This window comes from Alternaria burnsii (assembly GCF_013036055.1).
Source record: "Alternaria burnsii strain CBS107.38 chromosome Unknown 746, whole genome shotgun sequence".
NCBI lineage: Eukaryota > Fungi > Ascomycota > Dothideomycetes > Pleosporales > Pleosporaceae > Alternaria > Alternaria burnsii.
In genome coordinates, this window is record NW_024066109.1 from 1,240,196 (window position 1) to 1,253,127 (window position 12,932).

The following is a 12,932-nucleotide window of genomic DNA, read 5'->3' on the forward strand; positions in this document are numbered from 1 at the left end:
GGTATGAGTTGTGGCAACCGTTGTTTTGGTCATGAAAAGTCGAATGAGGGTGCGCGACGTTTGTGGCTGCGGCTGAACATCGATGCAGCAATAAGCATGCTTCCCCCCAGCTTGACTACCTATCCGTTCTCGTAGCCTTCACTTGCGAAGGAACTCATAAATACGTACTACCGCTCTAGAACGCTACTTCATCTCTTCAAGGTGACCGCTGTACAGCGGCTTACATTTGTTAATTCATGTCTTGATCTTGGTCACGACAGAAGTGTTGCGTAAAGGCGATTTCAGCCTTATCAGTGCATGCGATATACAGAATATGAGACTGCTCAATGTCAACACACGGCAGCTGGAGGAGTTCTCTGGTGATACAGTCCCTCCGTACGCAATTCTCTCGCATACATGGGGACCTGAAGAAGTCACGCTGCAGGATCTGGCAAGACAAGGACACCAGCAGAAGCAAGGTTACACCAAGATAGAAGGTTGCTGTCAGCAAGCGAAAAAGGATGGATTACTCTGGGTATGGGTAGATACGTGCTGCATTGACAAGACGAGCAGTGCGGAACTTTCGGAGGCTATCAATTCTATGTTTCGCTGGTACGAGGCCTCCGAGGTGTGTTACGCCTACTTGCAGGATGTACCATCCGCATCAGATATCTACGCACAAGACTCCGCGTTTCGAGATAGTCGATGGTTTACTAGAGGATGGACCTTACAAGAGCTGCTTGCCCCGCGACTGATACGATTTTACGACACCGCATGGATGCTAGTTTCCCCTACAAACACCAGAGATTCCAGCAATACGGCTAACGAAGCATGGATCACACTCCTGAGCGATGTCACGTCTATTCACAAATACTTTCTCCTTCATCGCTGGTCCCTGCGATTCGTTTCAGCAGCATACAAATTCTCATGGATGGCGAAACGAAGGACGACTCGTGTGGAGGACGAGGCATATTGTTTGCTAGGTCTGCTTGACATAAATATGCCGTTGTTGTACGGGGAAGGTACCAAAGCCTTCATTCGGTTGCAAGAGGCTGTTCTGAGTGGGTCGGACGACATAAGCCTTCTGGCTTGGGGATACAACCTTCCTTGCTCGCCAAACGATTCGTATCTCGCAACATCACCAGCAGCATTTCTTGAACATCTGAAGGAAAACTTTTGGCGGCATCGACGGACATCAAGAACTCATACTACCGTGACTGGACGTGGCTTACACATCGAGCTTTTCATGGTTCTTGTTGATGCGCAAGAAAAGATCTGGCTAGGCATCGTAGAAGAGCAGCAGCAGGATGGGGATTGTTTTGCAAGTATAGGAATCTTGCTTAAGCAAGATCTGAGAGGAGACGGAAAATTGTTTGCGAGAGCTAGCGGCTGTCCACCTGTTCGCATCTTCAAAACCGGCTTCTGGAAAGGCATAGCTCGCACTAGTGGATGGAAATTGATATACATCGGGCATGATGGCTGGCATCCTTTCAAGGTCACTGAGAGCAACGTCTGGGACAGTCGTCCACTTCTTCCACGGCTTGACGCGCCTTCTTCTAGACCTTCGTTCATCATGAATATCTCCTCAGTTAGCATTATGGGATACTCATTTGCAAGCTCGTGGCCATCAGTCTTGCAACGCTGGCCTGGCTTCCTCGATGGATCCGTACTCGTCTGCGTTGGGCCACACAGCAACCTTTTCTACATGATATCTTCCAATGAAAAACAGGAGAAGTTCGCACTAAAAGTCCATTCTCGATGGAACAAGTACAGCCTGAAATCAGCAGACACATCATTTGGTGCACTTAGCGGCAAATATTGCGTAACAGCTGCAGAGCACTGTCGTGGAACAAAGATTGGGTCAAAAGCTCCACAGTTCGCCAAGGACATACATTGGAGCCCTTACTTGGCTACGAGAAACATTGTCACCAATGACAATGGTCATGTGTGTGCAATATATGAGGGTGGCTCGAGAAAACAGCCTCTTGTGGAGTTGGCGTGGAAGAAAGGTCTCTATATTGAAGGAGGATAAACACCAATCTCGCACATTGTTGTATCGTCCGCGATGCTCATGTGCCTTTTCAAGGAGATCTTACACACCACCAACGAAAGCGAGGAAAGGGAACAGGGCTGGTCAACCGGTACTTCAAGTATCGTTCAAAATGGTAAATAATAATTATTTGTCTGTGTCTCTGTATATGATTCCTGGTTCGTATGCAATATAGCATATGGCTTATCACTGAATAGCAAATGGGTATATAGATGTGGCCAATTTGACCAATGCCTGCAAGCATGTACATGACGCCGTCGTATCAACATGCCGCTTGTCATCACTTCAACTCGCAAAAGTGTATCACTGACTGCTTCTATCCTTCCACCACCGCCCAAATCTGTGTATAGCCTTCACTGGGCTATGCCTGTCCACTGCGCCGATTGTGGTGTGCGCAAGGATTGAGGTCGCATCTGGTGTGCTCGTGTACCACATGGGTAGGCATGTCTATAGCCGACCTGATGGGTGCCGTCCCGTTCCCGGTTGCTGACGAGTCGTTCGACACGTGTCGAGTGTTAAGGTTCCTTTGTCGTTCAGCCTGGTGGCGTGGCTCGACGGGTAGATTCGCTCGTTCGAACAGGTGTGGATACACTATCTCGCTGCATGTCCCTCATCGCCTCAGCGTAGTCGTTCTCAGCAACCAAATCTCTTTTGTTGTGGTTGACCATGTCGTCAATAAATTGATGTTGTTTCTTCTGCACGGGTTGTGCATCTGCCCTTATTGGACCGTCACCTAACGCACTGGGTACAATATCTTCCGGGTCCAATCCAGCATTAGAGTCCCGGTAATCCGGTTGATTGGGAAACATGACTGAGTCTTTGTGAGGCCTGCGCGCCCGCTTTGGCTTGTATGGGAAGTTGCTGGGATGTATGTAGTCGCCATCTGGGCTGCGCACATTCTGAAGCGCATTGACTTCCCTCTCCATCTCTTCCCACGTGGCGACAAGGTTGTTGTCAGGACGACTCCGACTATCGCTCATGTCACCCGAAAAGCTGCCCAATCGGCTGATCCTGAAGGCTCGCAGGCGGTCGAGCGCCACCTTGAAATCGTCGAGAACAACAGAGTCCGTCAGGCACTTGAAGACAAATGCAAACTTCCAGAAAGGATTGATGCCTGTAGGACCTGGAAGACCAATAGCCCTGGTGACGGTGAGAATGTCTAGGATGATGAAGATTATGCTGAGCAACATGGACAACAACATGATGCCAAAACGTGGCGAGATGCGTATGATTTCTTTGAGGCTCAGTTCGTACTGGGTCTTGATGACCCAGAAGAGATAGATGGTGGTGAAAATCCACCAAGGATCGCGACATAGCGCCTCGTATGGTCGTGTGGACAGAAATATCTTGTTAACGCCATGGAAGTAGGCGAAGTTGGCGTATATCTCCAGAATCCAGTACGACTGAGCGAGGATTACAGTGCCGATGAAGATGTAGCTGACAGGCTTGGAGAGAAATGGTTTAATCTTCATCCAGGCAATGACATTATGCAGAGACCATGAAGCGTTGAGGAAGATGGCGGCAACGGAGAGCCACCACGCGTGGACTGGACTGGGGAAGAAGAGCCAAAATCCTTGCCATATGCCGAGGATGAGCTAGAATTGATCAGTACGGACGTAAGCAGACGTATTAATGTGGACTCACTTCGAGTAGAATTAACTAGATGGTTGTCAGCGGTGGTCATTGCTCAAAGGGCTTCTCTACTAACCTTGTGCAACAGCACGCCTCGCCTCATGTTGGCCAGCGTGATGAAGGCCATGATGATGAGGGACCCAACCAAATAGCCCTGCGCCCATGCTTCCAGTATGAGTTCCTCTGGGTCACTGGGCTTGGGCACCACTTCATGCTCCTTCCATTGCATATCCGGTATGGGACTCATGGTGTTCGCAGAATTTTCGATGTCGGTTCCGGAAGCCGGGGCAGATGCCGAGGAAGCGTGCTGTGATGTCACAACGCGAAAAGCTTCAGAGTCAATCTCAGCACTTTTACCATGGCAGGCGTGGGTGTGAGCGACAAGGACGGGTTTATGAGGAAAGATGGGGAATGAGCACAAGAACAAACGGGCGCAGCTGGGCGTTTCTCGTGGCGCGCCAGTTCTCCGCATCTCGCCATGACCTTTACGGGCGACGGTCATCCTGGAGGCTCCGGGGGCCCGAGTGCGTGCATGTTGGTGCTTTGCCTAAGCAAGGCGTAGTGCGACTGAATCATGGCCGTGGCGCTCAGTCGGCCACTGGCACCACGCGACCAAGAAGTGTTTGTCGAAGCTGTGAATACGCCAGCCGTTGTCGACATAGCATCGAGGCCCTGATCCATTGGCTGGCCCGGCAAGTCTTTCGCTGACGCCCCCGCCACCACGAACCACTGCAGTGTTTGCAGTCCGACTTCCGCAATGGAATGGGGACTGGATGCGCAAGCTCGTGCGAAAAAAACTACCCCAGCTGTTGCGAAAGAGGTAAATGGCAGCACAGAGGTGCGTACCGTGCAACAAACACACGCGTTGTGGTGCCTGGCCGGCTAAAAATTGAAGCTCAGCACGCCTTGACCGGAACTGGCTTACCTTAACGCCGAGTGCTGGCAGGTGCATGGATGTTGCGGCGGGTGAGCGACATGGGGCTCAACCGACGCTGCGGCCTGGGCCAGTGTCCTGGAATCTGGGGACGAAGTCTATCTACATTGTTCATCTCCTTGCATCTAGTCGTTTCGTGTGCGAGGCTGATTTCGCTTGAAGGATAGTCCATTACCAAGCGTCCTTGTTTGTGTGGAGGACAATGGCGGTAGTACGTCAAAGACCAGGTCTCAAACGAGCAATGAATGGCGTCTCTGCAACGTGACTGCACAACAGCTGCAACAGGTCAACCTTTGTGCTCAGCTTGCGACGACGGATGGTCATGGAGTACATGAGGTGAGATGGTTTTATCCGGAGGCTGTGCCCGACGCAAATAGGCCCATGGGCTATAATGGTCGAGGCATGTGTACATGGTGGTGTTGGTGTCGCTGCCGAGGGACGTCTTGGGCCCTGAAGCGACTAAGGAGCGTTATGATTTCAGGATCGACAGGTGAGGCCAGCACGCGCCTGCAGGTGTGGTTAATCTCCCGACGTCAACAAAAGCCCAACCAAGGAAAAAGTAGCTTCGGCACCCAAATCCGATACTCGCAATGCGATAGTTTGGCTGGTGACAAAAGTCTAATGCGACGACCGGGTCTCTGGGTCATCCGTGGACCTCGTACTGCATAATTGTCCAGCACAAAGCTTCTGTGCATGGACGAGTGCGATGGCGACGATGTCAGGCGCAAAGGTTCGGCAGATGAGTAGTAAGTAGTCAGCAGTCAGCACGAGGGGGAGCTTCGATGAGTTTCGACTCATGCTGCATGCAGCCTTCACTCACGGTGAGTGAGGCACATGGCAACCCCTTGGGGAGAACGCGCTAGCTGCCCCGCTGAAGTCATGGACAGTCGCCGCGTCCAACATTATTTGCGGCCGGCGCGCGCAGAGTCCTGCCCTAGCTCACGACATCCAGCGACTGCAGCAGAAGCATCGTAGTTCAACATGTTCAAGAAGAAACCAACTGTAGGAACAATTCCGCACGTACTCGCGCTCAGACTAACCCTCGCCAGATCAAGCCCCTCTCCCCGCTCAAGTCTAGCGACCGCCGCAGGACCGCCGACCAGATCATCGCCGACTTTGGCATAGAGATTCCCGTAGAAAGCGACGCAAATCCCCAAGACAAGACAGCCTCCACCGCCGGCCTGACCGCACTGCGCAAAGCAATACTCCCAGAGAATGCCCTGTCGGCGCGCTTCACCACCACCGCAGGGCCCGACCTCAAGCAAGTGTCAGGAACAATATACGTAGGCAGCCATGAGGGCACAGGCGGGCATCAGAGAGTCCTGTGGGTCAAGGTTGGCGACAGCATGTACCCTACCGTCTACACCCTCTGGCACAACCCCCGCATAGTCCCGCTGCTATACACGCCACTCGTCGTCGTCGAGAAGATGCAGGGAGGCGCCGACTTGATGACGCCTGGCCTTCAACGAGGCCCGCCTTTCCCCAAGAGAGCGACCAAGGGCGCAATCGTCGCCGTTGCAAGTCTCGAGGCTCCGACTGTCCCCATGGCCGTCGGCGAATGCACCATCGACGTGAGCGCGCTGGGCAAAACCCAAGGCACCAAGGGCATTGCTGTCTCAACCTTCCACTGGGCAGGCGACGAGCTGTGGTCCTGGAGCTCAACAGGCAAAGCGGGCAGTGAGCCTCCTGGTATCCTCGAGGGCTGGGACGACGACAATGGCGACGAGGCGAGTCTCGCTGAACGCGCCGCAGCCGTAGACTTGGACGACGAGGACGGTGGTGTTACTCTCGATGCCACTCCCACCCAACGGTCAGAGGCGGAGAAATCACAGGGTGTGCAAGGCGAAGATGCGCCATCTAACAATGACTTCATCGACGTTCTTGAAGATAAAGAGCTGACAACCAAGGGTATGCCTTTTCCTCTTCACTACATCAATCATCTGCTGACAAGTTTCAGAAATCGATGAAGCCTTCAAGAACGCATTCTTGTACGGCGTCCGCTACCACATGGATCACAACAAGGGCCACCCTTCCTACGGCCTCGACTTCCCGCTCTCGCAATCAAACGTCAATAACATGCTCGTCCAGCCATTCCTCCCCACATACACCCCCGCGCGCACCACTTCGCTCCAGATCAAGAAGACAAGTTGGAAGAACCTCAAGAAGTTTATCAAATATCTAGACAAGCAACAGATTGTCAAGTGCAAAGACCGCGACGGCAATGAGGTTGTTGTACTCGATATTGATTTCAAGGATCGCCAGGTCGAGTCGTTCGTTCCCTACAGGTTGCCAAAGAAGGATACCCCAGCCGCAGCGAGCGCAAACGGCAAGCCATCTGCACCCCTGTCCGCCGAGTCTTCCGTTGGCCAAAAGCTAAAGCTTGTCTCGGTACTGCGGCCCAAGGAGAAACTAGCGCCTATATTGAGTGCCTCCAAAGCAGACCCGCGCGGTCTCTACACTCCAGCGGAGCTGAAGCAGCTTCTCATTGCATACGTAGAGGCGGAGAACTTAATCGACCCCAAGAACAAGCGTCTCATCCGCATCAACCCCCAGCTCGCAGATGCTTTACTCGCTTCGTCAGCAGCTGACAACGCCGCGCTGTCGTCAGGAGTCATGCCCAGAGACTCCCTGGCTGAACGCATGGTCGCTGCGGCATCCCCCTTCCACGCCATCATTCGCAACGACGCCGACATTGCTGATGCGAAGCCCAAAGCCGGTGCACCACCCAAGATTCAAATCACTCTTGAAACGCGCAGTGGCAACAAGACAGTGACCAAGGTGCATGGTCTAGAACCATACTACATCTCACCACAGCCGCTCGCCGATGAGCTGAGAAAGACGTGTGCAGGTAGTACGAGCGTCGATAAACTGCAAGGATCAAGCCCCAAAGCCCCTGTTATGGAAGTCATGGTCCAGGGTCCTCAGAAAGACGCCATCATGAAGGCTTTGGAGAAGCGAGGTGTGCATAAGAACTGGGTGGACGTTGTAGATAAGACCAAGGGCAAAAAGAAATAATCCTGCTAGGCATTAACATGGAGTAAATGATACCCAACTTGCCTTCTTCATTCATCGTTTTTCCTATCTATCAGGAGGCATCACGGGATACATCCATCAACATCATTCGTACCATATCTGCTCATGTGAACCTATCACTATTCTTGTTAAACATTTTCCTAGTACGCTATCAAAGGGTATCGTATGCACTGAGAAGGAAACGAAAATGTCATCAAGTCGTACCTATGGAGAGCAAGTCGCAACTTGACTTCATGCGACCCGGAAGACTTCTACAAAAGTGGTTCTGATAACTTCGCCCATTAGTCAAACTCCGCCAGGAGACTTTCACTGACACGTTTAGACTTCTAGCCTGCACGCGTCGTTGCATCACCATCTTTGACTACTCCCTTAAAGCTCTCGTTGTCTGCCATGAAGCGTTCGTAAAAGTCAAACATGCTGTCCTGCCCATCCTTTAGCATTTCATTGATGCATTGCTCGGGTGTGATGACATCGGCAATGGTCTGAATCTCTTGCTTCCATTCTTGGACATACTTTGCCTTTGGCTCGGTATGGACGACGTAGAAATGGCGATAGTCGCGACGCATGTCGACTTGCAGTCCAGCATAGTAGCGGATCATGTTTAGGTTGGCGGCTTCTTTGCTACGAGCGACTGTGTTGAAGTAATCCACAGGCTCGCATTCGGCGATGGCCCGGCGCTCAGAAAGTATGGGATATTTGTCGGCTACAGCGCTTAGTGGAACAACCGGATCATCTTGCTCGATGTAGTTGGTATCGGCGAGGAGCGAGTAGAGCTTGGCACAACTGCGTCAAATTTAGCAATAAATCAAACTGGGTCGAGCGTAGTGGGCGAACCTCTGCATGTCAACATCCCCAGCGTTCACATCCATTGCATGGTCTTCGCATCTCTGAAATAGATACTCCATCAACTCTGGCCGGACACACAGCCGCCACAACAAGCTGGCGTCGTCGACTTCTTGCCATGGAGCCAACGGGCCTGCGCGCCCTCTAAGACTCACTATCTTTGTGAAGAAGAGCTTGACAATTTCCAAAGCAAGTTGTGGCTTCGTCTCAAAGACTTCCTCCGTAATGTAAACGAATCCGCCAAGTGGGAAAATTTCAATGCGCTCATATTGAAGCACGGGAAGACCATCTGTCAAAGCATGGTCGTAGTCGAGGCTTGGTTGAAGCCCAACCGACCAGAGGCGAACGTTCTGGCGAAGAACTTCGCCGAAACCGGGAAATGCTGTGAAGTATTCAACGTCCGGATGTGCCTGATATGTTTAGCATTAGTCTCACTCGCAAAGTGTGATTACGCACTATAATGATGCCTGAACCTCCTTGCAAAATTTGCTGCTTGAAAACAGCCCATGCACCCTGATAGCTCGTACTAGCAACCTGGACATGGTGCAATAATAACCATCGAGTAATAATCTCCAACTCTTCAAAATGGTCTTCGGGATGGTACATTAGAAAAACCCTACTCTCGAGCAGATTGACAGCTTCCTCGCCGCCATTGCTCGCAAACATATCCTCAAAGTCCAATGTGCAGACTGATCCTCCGGCCGTCCGCAACTGTTCGCATTTGATTTTGACCTCATTTGTGATGGGTGGAGGCGGAGGCGGAGGTGGTGGCTGAAACGAGAACTGCTGTGGTTGTCCAGATGGTATGGGAGAAGGGGTGCGTGTTGCTTTATTGGTCGTGGGTGGTTGGACGGCATCACCGATATCCATATCGTCATCCACATCTGGCATAGTAACAGACGTCTGATGGCCTTCATGTGGTGCATTTGCAACAATGCCAGTCTCTCTATGCTGGTAAGCACATTCCTGTTCTGTATTTCGACAGTGGCCTCTGTTCCAGTACCAGCAAGTAAGCTGATCCGGATTTAAAGACCTAGTAGTCCTCTTCTCTTTCAGCTGGTCTTCTATACTACCATGCTTCGGTTGCTGTTCAGGATCAATTCGTACATCGCCCATTGAGGGATCGCTATGCTTTATCCATCCAGTATTTCGGTGAGCAAAGAGACAATCCTCGGCGGATTTTCTGCAACCTTTTGGCCCGTTAAGCCAAAACGGACATGTGAGCGGTGGTTTGCGGTATTTTCCGGGTATCTTGCCTTGCATATCAGCTACAGAATACTCGCAGCCCTTTTCATCCTTATGCCTATGCATAAAGCGGCAATCCCTCGCACTTTTCGTGCAGTTTTGGCTAAGCCTCCATTGGTAACACACCTGGGGAATTTTGTGAATCTCCCAGGGTGCTAAGGGTATGTTCCCATCAGTAGACTCTTGCCTCGGAGACTCATCGTTCTGGGGCTCTTCTGCAATGGCACGCCTATGAATAGGGTCACGACGAGCGTATGGATCATGGTGTGGTGCCGGCAGTTTTGGGGCGACGAGATCAGGTGGAGCATCAACGAAATTGAGAGCAGCAACATCAGGTGTGCCCTCCATACGGGACCTCATATCTGCCGCGTGGTGTCGACTGAGTGTCTGAAAATGAGTTTTCTTTGGTAAGGCAGTAGCTTGACGAGGTTGAGGCTTGGGCTCGTTTACGAATCTGATGCCACTACTCTTTCCTGAGCCAGTTGTGGTCTTGCGGGCACTCGGCTGCATCGCAAGAGAGACTAATCGCTTTGCAGCGCCTGAGCTTGTACTACTAGGTTGCAGAGTGTCATGAGCAGCGGAGGCACCACCAGCTGCAGCGGTCGTAGGCTTGCCGCTGTTACTCTTTTTTCGTTGTGTAGAAACTGTCGTCGTTTGCTTGTCTCGGAAACCTGAGTCTGCTTGCGGCAGTGAAGATCTTCGAGGCTCTTGGCTCTTTGCTGGTCTTGCGAGACTTGATTTCGTGACTGACTTCGGGTTTGGAGTAGTCGTAGCATGTTTCAATGAGGTACGGGGTGATTGAGCTGAATTTTGGATTGGCCGGCGCTCTATAGTAGAACTCTCCACGCCGTTGGACGTATGCCTTGTATTTTCCGACGTTGTAGCTATCTCTGCCATCAATGAGTCATCTGTCAACTCTCCTTCCGAAGAAGAGGATTCTGACTGCACTATAGGAGGCTTACGCGCTTTAGGAGGCTGTCTGATAAACAGCCCCGAGTTGTCCGTAGCAGAACTTTCCGCAAACAAGTGATTGAGTTGACTGGAGTCTGCAGCTTCTCTTTCTGCGAGGATAGCTTCCAGAGGTGACAGCTCTTGTTGGCCGTTGAGTGCTGCCTCATATTTTGCTATGTTGTCTTCGCACAACTTCTTGAAATCAACTTTTTTCATGCTCGCTTTCTTTTCGTTCCATAGTTTCAACGCGGTAGTAGTTGTGGGCTCATCTGGTAGTGACGTAATCTTCTCGAAGTTGACTGCTGGTTCCCAAGTGCCTGAATCACGTCAGAGATACGCGATGGATGCTTGCCTGGAACGGAACGGTGCACGGGTTGGTCCTGTTCTCCAGAGGGACTATGGAGGTGTGAGGAACAACGGTAGAATACTTACACCTCCAAAGCTGGTTAGCTTGATTCAACGACACCACGAGGCAGACCTACTCCTCAAGTGGATAATTTTCCCATTTGGTCAAGTACTTTGTAGCCGCGCCGAACGGATGCACATCCCAGGCGTCTTGCCACTTCTCCGCCAGAATACATTCTACGTCGTATTCTTCCTCGAGCTCGTCTTCATCAGGGTGCAGTGACATTCTGGCGAACGCTATAGAGGTGAATGGCTATGCCAGCTTCTAATTGGTTGAGAGCAGTAGCAGACAACGCGTGAGGTCTTTCTCTAGTTACGCGTCGGGTCGCTGCTGTCATTCGGGTTGCAACGAGAAATTAGAGGGCAACTGTGTCTGCCCAGGTACTTGTCCAAAGGCGAGATGTTTGTGGCGACGCAGGCAGACATGGAGGTGTTGGAATGAGCGAGGGCGCGGAGACTAGCGCCTCGCTTACCTAAGAAGGCATAGGCTTGTTCGCTCCTGGTGCTGGCTGGTGCTTTGACGGTGGAGCAGCGACTCCTCGAGGCAGCGAGATAGCGCAGTACTTGGCCACTACCCACGACGACCTGATTCTGAGCTTTTCTGCTTGCCTTGATACCCCAAAGACATCCAGGCTCTGCTTTCACGACTCTCGCCGACACATCGACTGAGACTTCCATCTGCCCACCTGCCACTTCCCCACCTACCGCAACAATGGCGAACGACGAATATGACGTGAGTCTCCGTAGGACAGCAGCCCTATGTGTTCTTGCATGCTGACAATAGTGCACATAGTTTCTTTTCAAGGGTACCTGCTTTCTCCCCACCTGAGTCTTCCTGGTCTCGTCGCCCGCTAACCCCCGCAGTGGTGCTCATCGGAGACTCTGGTGTCGGTAAATCCAACCTATTGAGCCGGTTCACGCGCAACGAGTTCAACCTCGATTCCAAGTCGACCATCGGCGTCGAATTCGCTACCCGATCCATCCAAGTTGACGCCAAGACCATCAAGGCCCAGATCTGGGATACCGCCGGCCAGGAGCGATACCGTGCCATCACCTCTGCATACTACCGTGGCGCGGTCGGCGCTCTGCTTGTCTACGACATCAGCAAGCACCAGACATATGAGAACGTGACGAGGTGGCTGAAGGAGCTACGCGACCATGCTGACTCCAACATCGTCATCATGCTCGTGGGTAACAAGAGCGATTTGAGGCATCTGCGGGCAGTGCCAACGGAGGAGGCCAAGCAGTTTGCAAGTACGTTTACTCATCCTGCGACAGTGGCGTCTGCATAGATACAGCCTTCGACATGTATGCTGACACTCTCCGCAGGCGAGAACAACCTTTCCTTCATCGAGACGTCTGCCTTGGACGCCAGCAACGTCGAGCTTGCCTTCCAGAACATTCTCACAGGTACGTTACTCTACTATAAACAACAAGCAGCAGCGACAACAGTGGTTGGCGCAAAGCTTGGAGTGACATTCGTTGGGCCAAGTGGACATGTGTTTACACCGCCACTTTTGTTGACACTTCAGCCGCAAATATCATTAGCATGAGCCGTTGCTAACACCGCTCCAGAAATCTACCGCATCGTCTCAAGCAAAGCGCTCGACCAGGGCGAAGGTAGCGGCCCCGTCCTCGGCAACGACCGCAAGGTGCTCGAGATCAGCAAGTCGGCCGACGCGGAGCAGAAGAAGGGATGCTGCTAGACGATAACGAAAATCTACAAATACTCTTCACCTACAATCTGTTTGCGCCGGGTTGCAATGCATGTTTTGGCGAAGCAGCGAGGGGGGAAAGCTCGGATATGGCGAGCAGGACTACGATACAATACGCTTCACGTTTAACGCGTGGGATACAAGA

The 12,932-nt window shown here is 52.0% G+C and overlaps 5 protein-coding genes across 5 annotated transcripts; 3 read left to right on the forward strand and 2 right to left on the reverse strand.

Annotated features, from left to right (window-relative positions):
* Positions 1 to 313: 313 nt before the first annotated feature.
* Positions 314 to 2,011, forward strand: GT037_002974 (uncharacterized protein; the record flags this gene model as incomplete). Its single annotated transcript, XM_038928021.1, has 1 exon — positions 314 to 2,011. One exon carries the CDS (start codon positions 314 to 316, stop codon positions 2,009 to 2,011), a length of 1,698 nt encoding a protein of 565 aa, XP_038789299.1.
* Positions 2,012 to 2,562: 551 nt separating this feature from the next.
* GT037_002975 (uncharacterized protein) lies at positions 2,563 to 4,021 on the reverse strand (the record flags this gene model as incomplete). The annotated part of the gene is made up of 4 exons (XM_038928022.1): positions 2,563 to 3,624; positions 3,674 to 3,688; positions 3,738 to 3,968; positions 4,019 to 4,021. 4 exons carry the CDS (start codon positions 4,019 to 4,021, stop codon positions 2,563 to 2,565), a joined length of 1,311 nt encoding a protein of 436 aa, XP_038789300.1.
* Positions 4,022 to 5,576: 1,555 nt separating this feature from the next.
* On the forward strand, positions 5,577 to 7,610 carry GT037_002976 (eukaryotic translation initiation factor sui1 family protein; the record flags this gene model as incomplete). The annotated part of the gene is made up of 3 exons (XM_038928023.1): positions 5,577 to 5,597; positions 5,645 to 6,503; positions 6,553 to 7,610. The coding sequence occupies 3 exons, from the start codon at positions 5,577 to 5,579 to the stop codon at positions 7,608 to 7,610; spliced, it is 1,938 nt and encodes a 645-aa protein (XP_038789301.1).
* A 344-nt stretch (positions 7,611 to 7,954) lies between these two features.
* Positions 7,955 to 11,298, reverse strand: GT037_002977 (uncharacterized protein; the record flags this gene model as incomplete). Its single annotated transcript, XM_038928024.1, has 5 exons — positions 7,955 to 8,411; positions 8,463 to 8,881; positions 8,928 to 10,984; positions 11,032 to 11,063; positions 11,150 to 11,298. The coding sequence occupies 5 exons, from the start codon at positions 11,296 to 11,298 to the stop codon at positions 7,955 to 7,957; spliced, it is 3,114 nt and encodes a 1,037-aa protein (XP_038789302.1).
* A 486-nt stretch (positions 11,299 to 11,784) lies between these two features.
* GT037_002978 (ras-related protein rab-11b) lies at positions 11,785 to 12,778 on the forward strand (the record flags this gene model as incomplete). Its single annotated transcript, XM_038928025.1, has 5 exons — positions 11,785 to 11,805; positions 11,866 to 11,878; positions 11,937 to 12,326; positions 12,402 to 12,482; positions 12,648 to 12,778. 5 exons carry the CDS (start codon positions 11,785 to 11,787, stop codon positions 12,776 to 12,778), a joined length of 636 nt encoding a protein of 211 aa, XP_038789303.1.
* Positions 12,779 to 12,932: the final 154 nt, after the last annotated feature.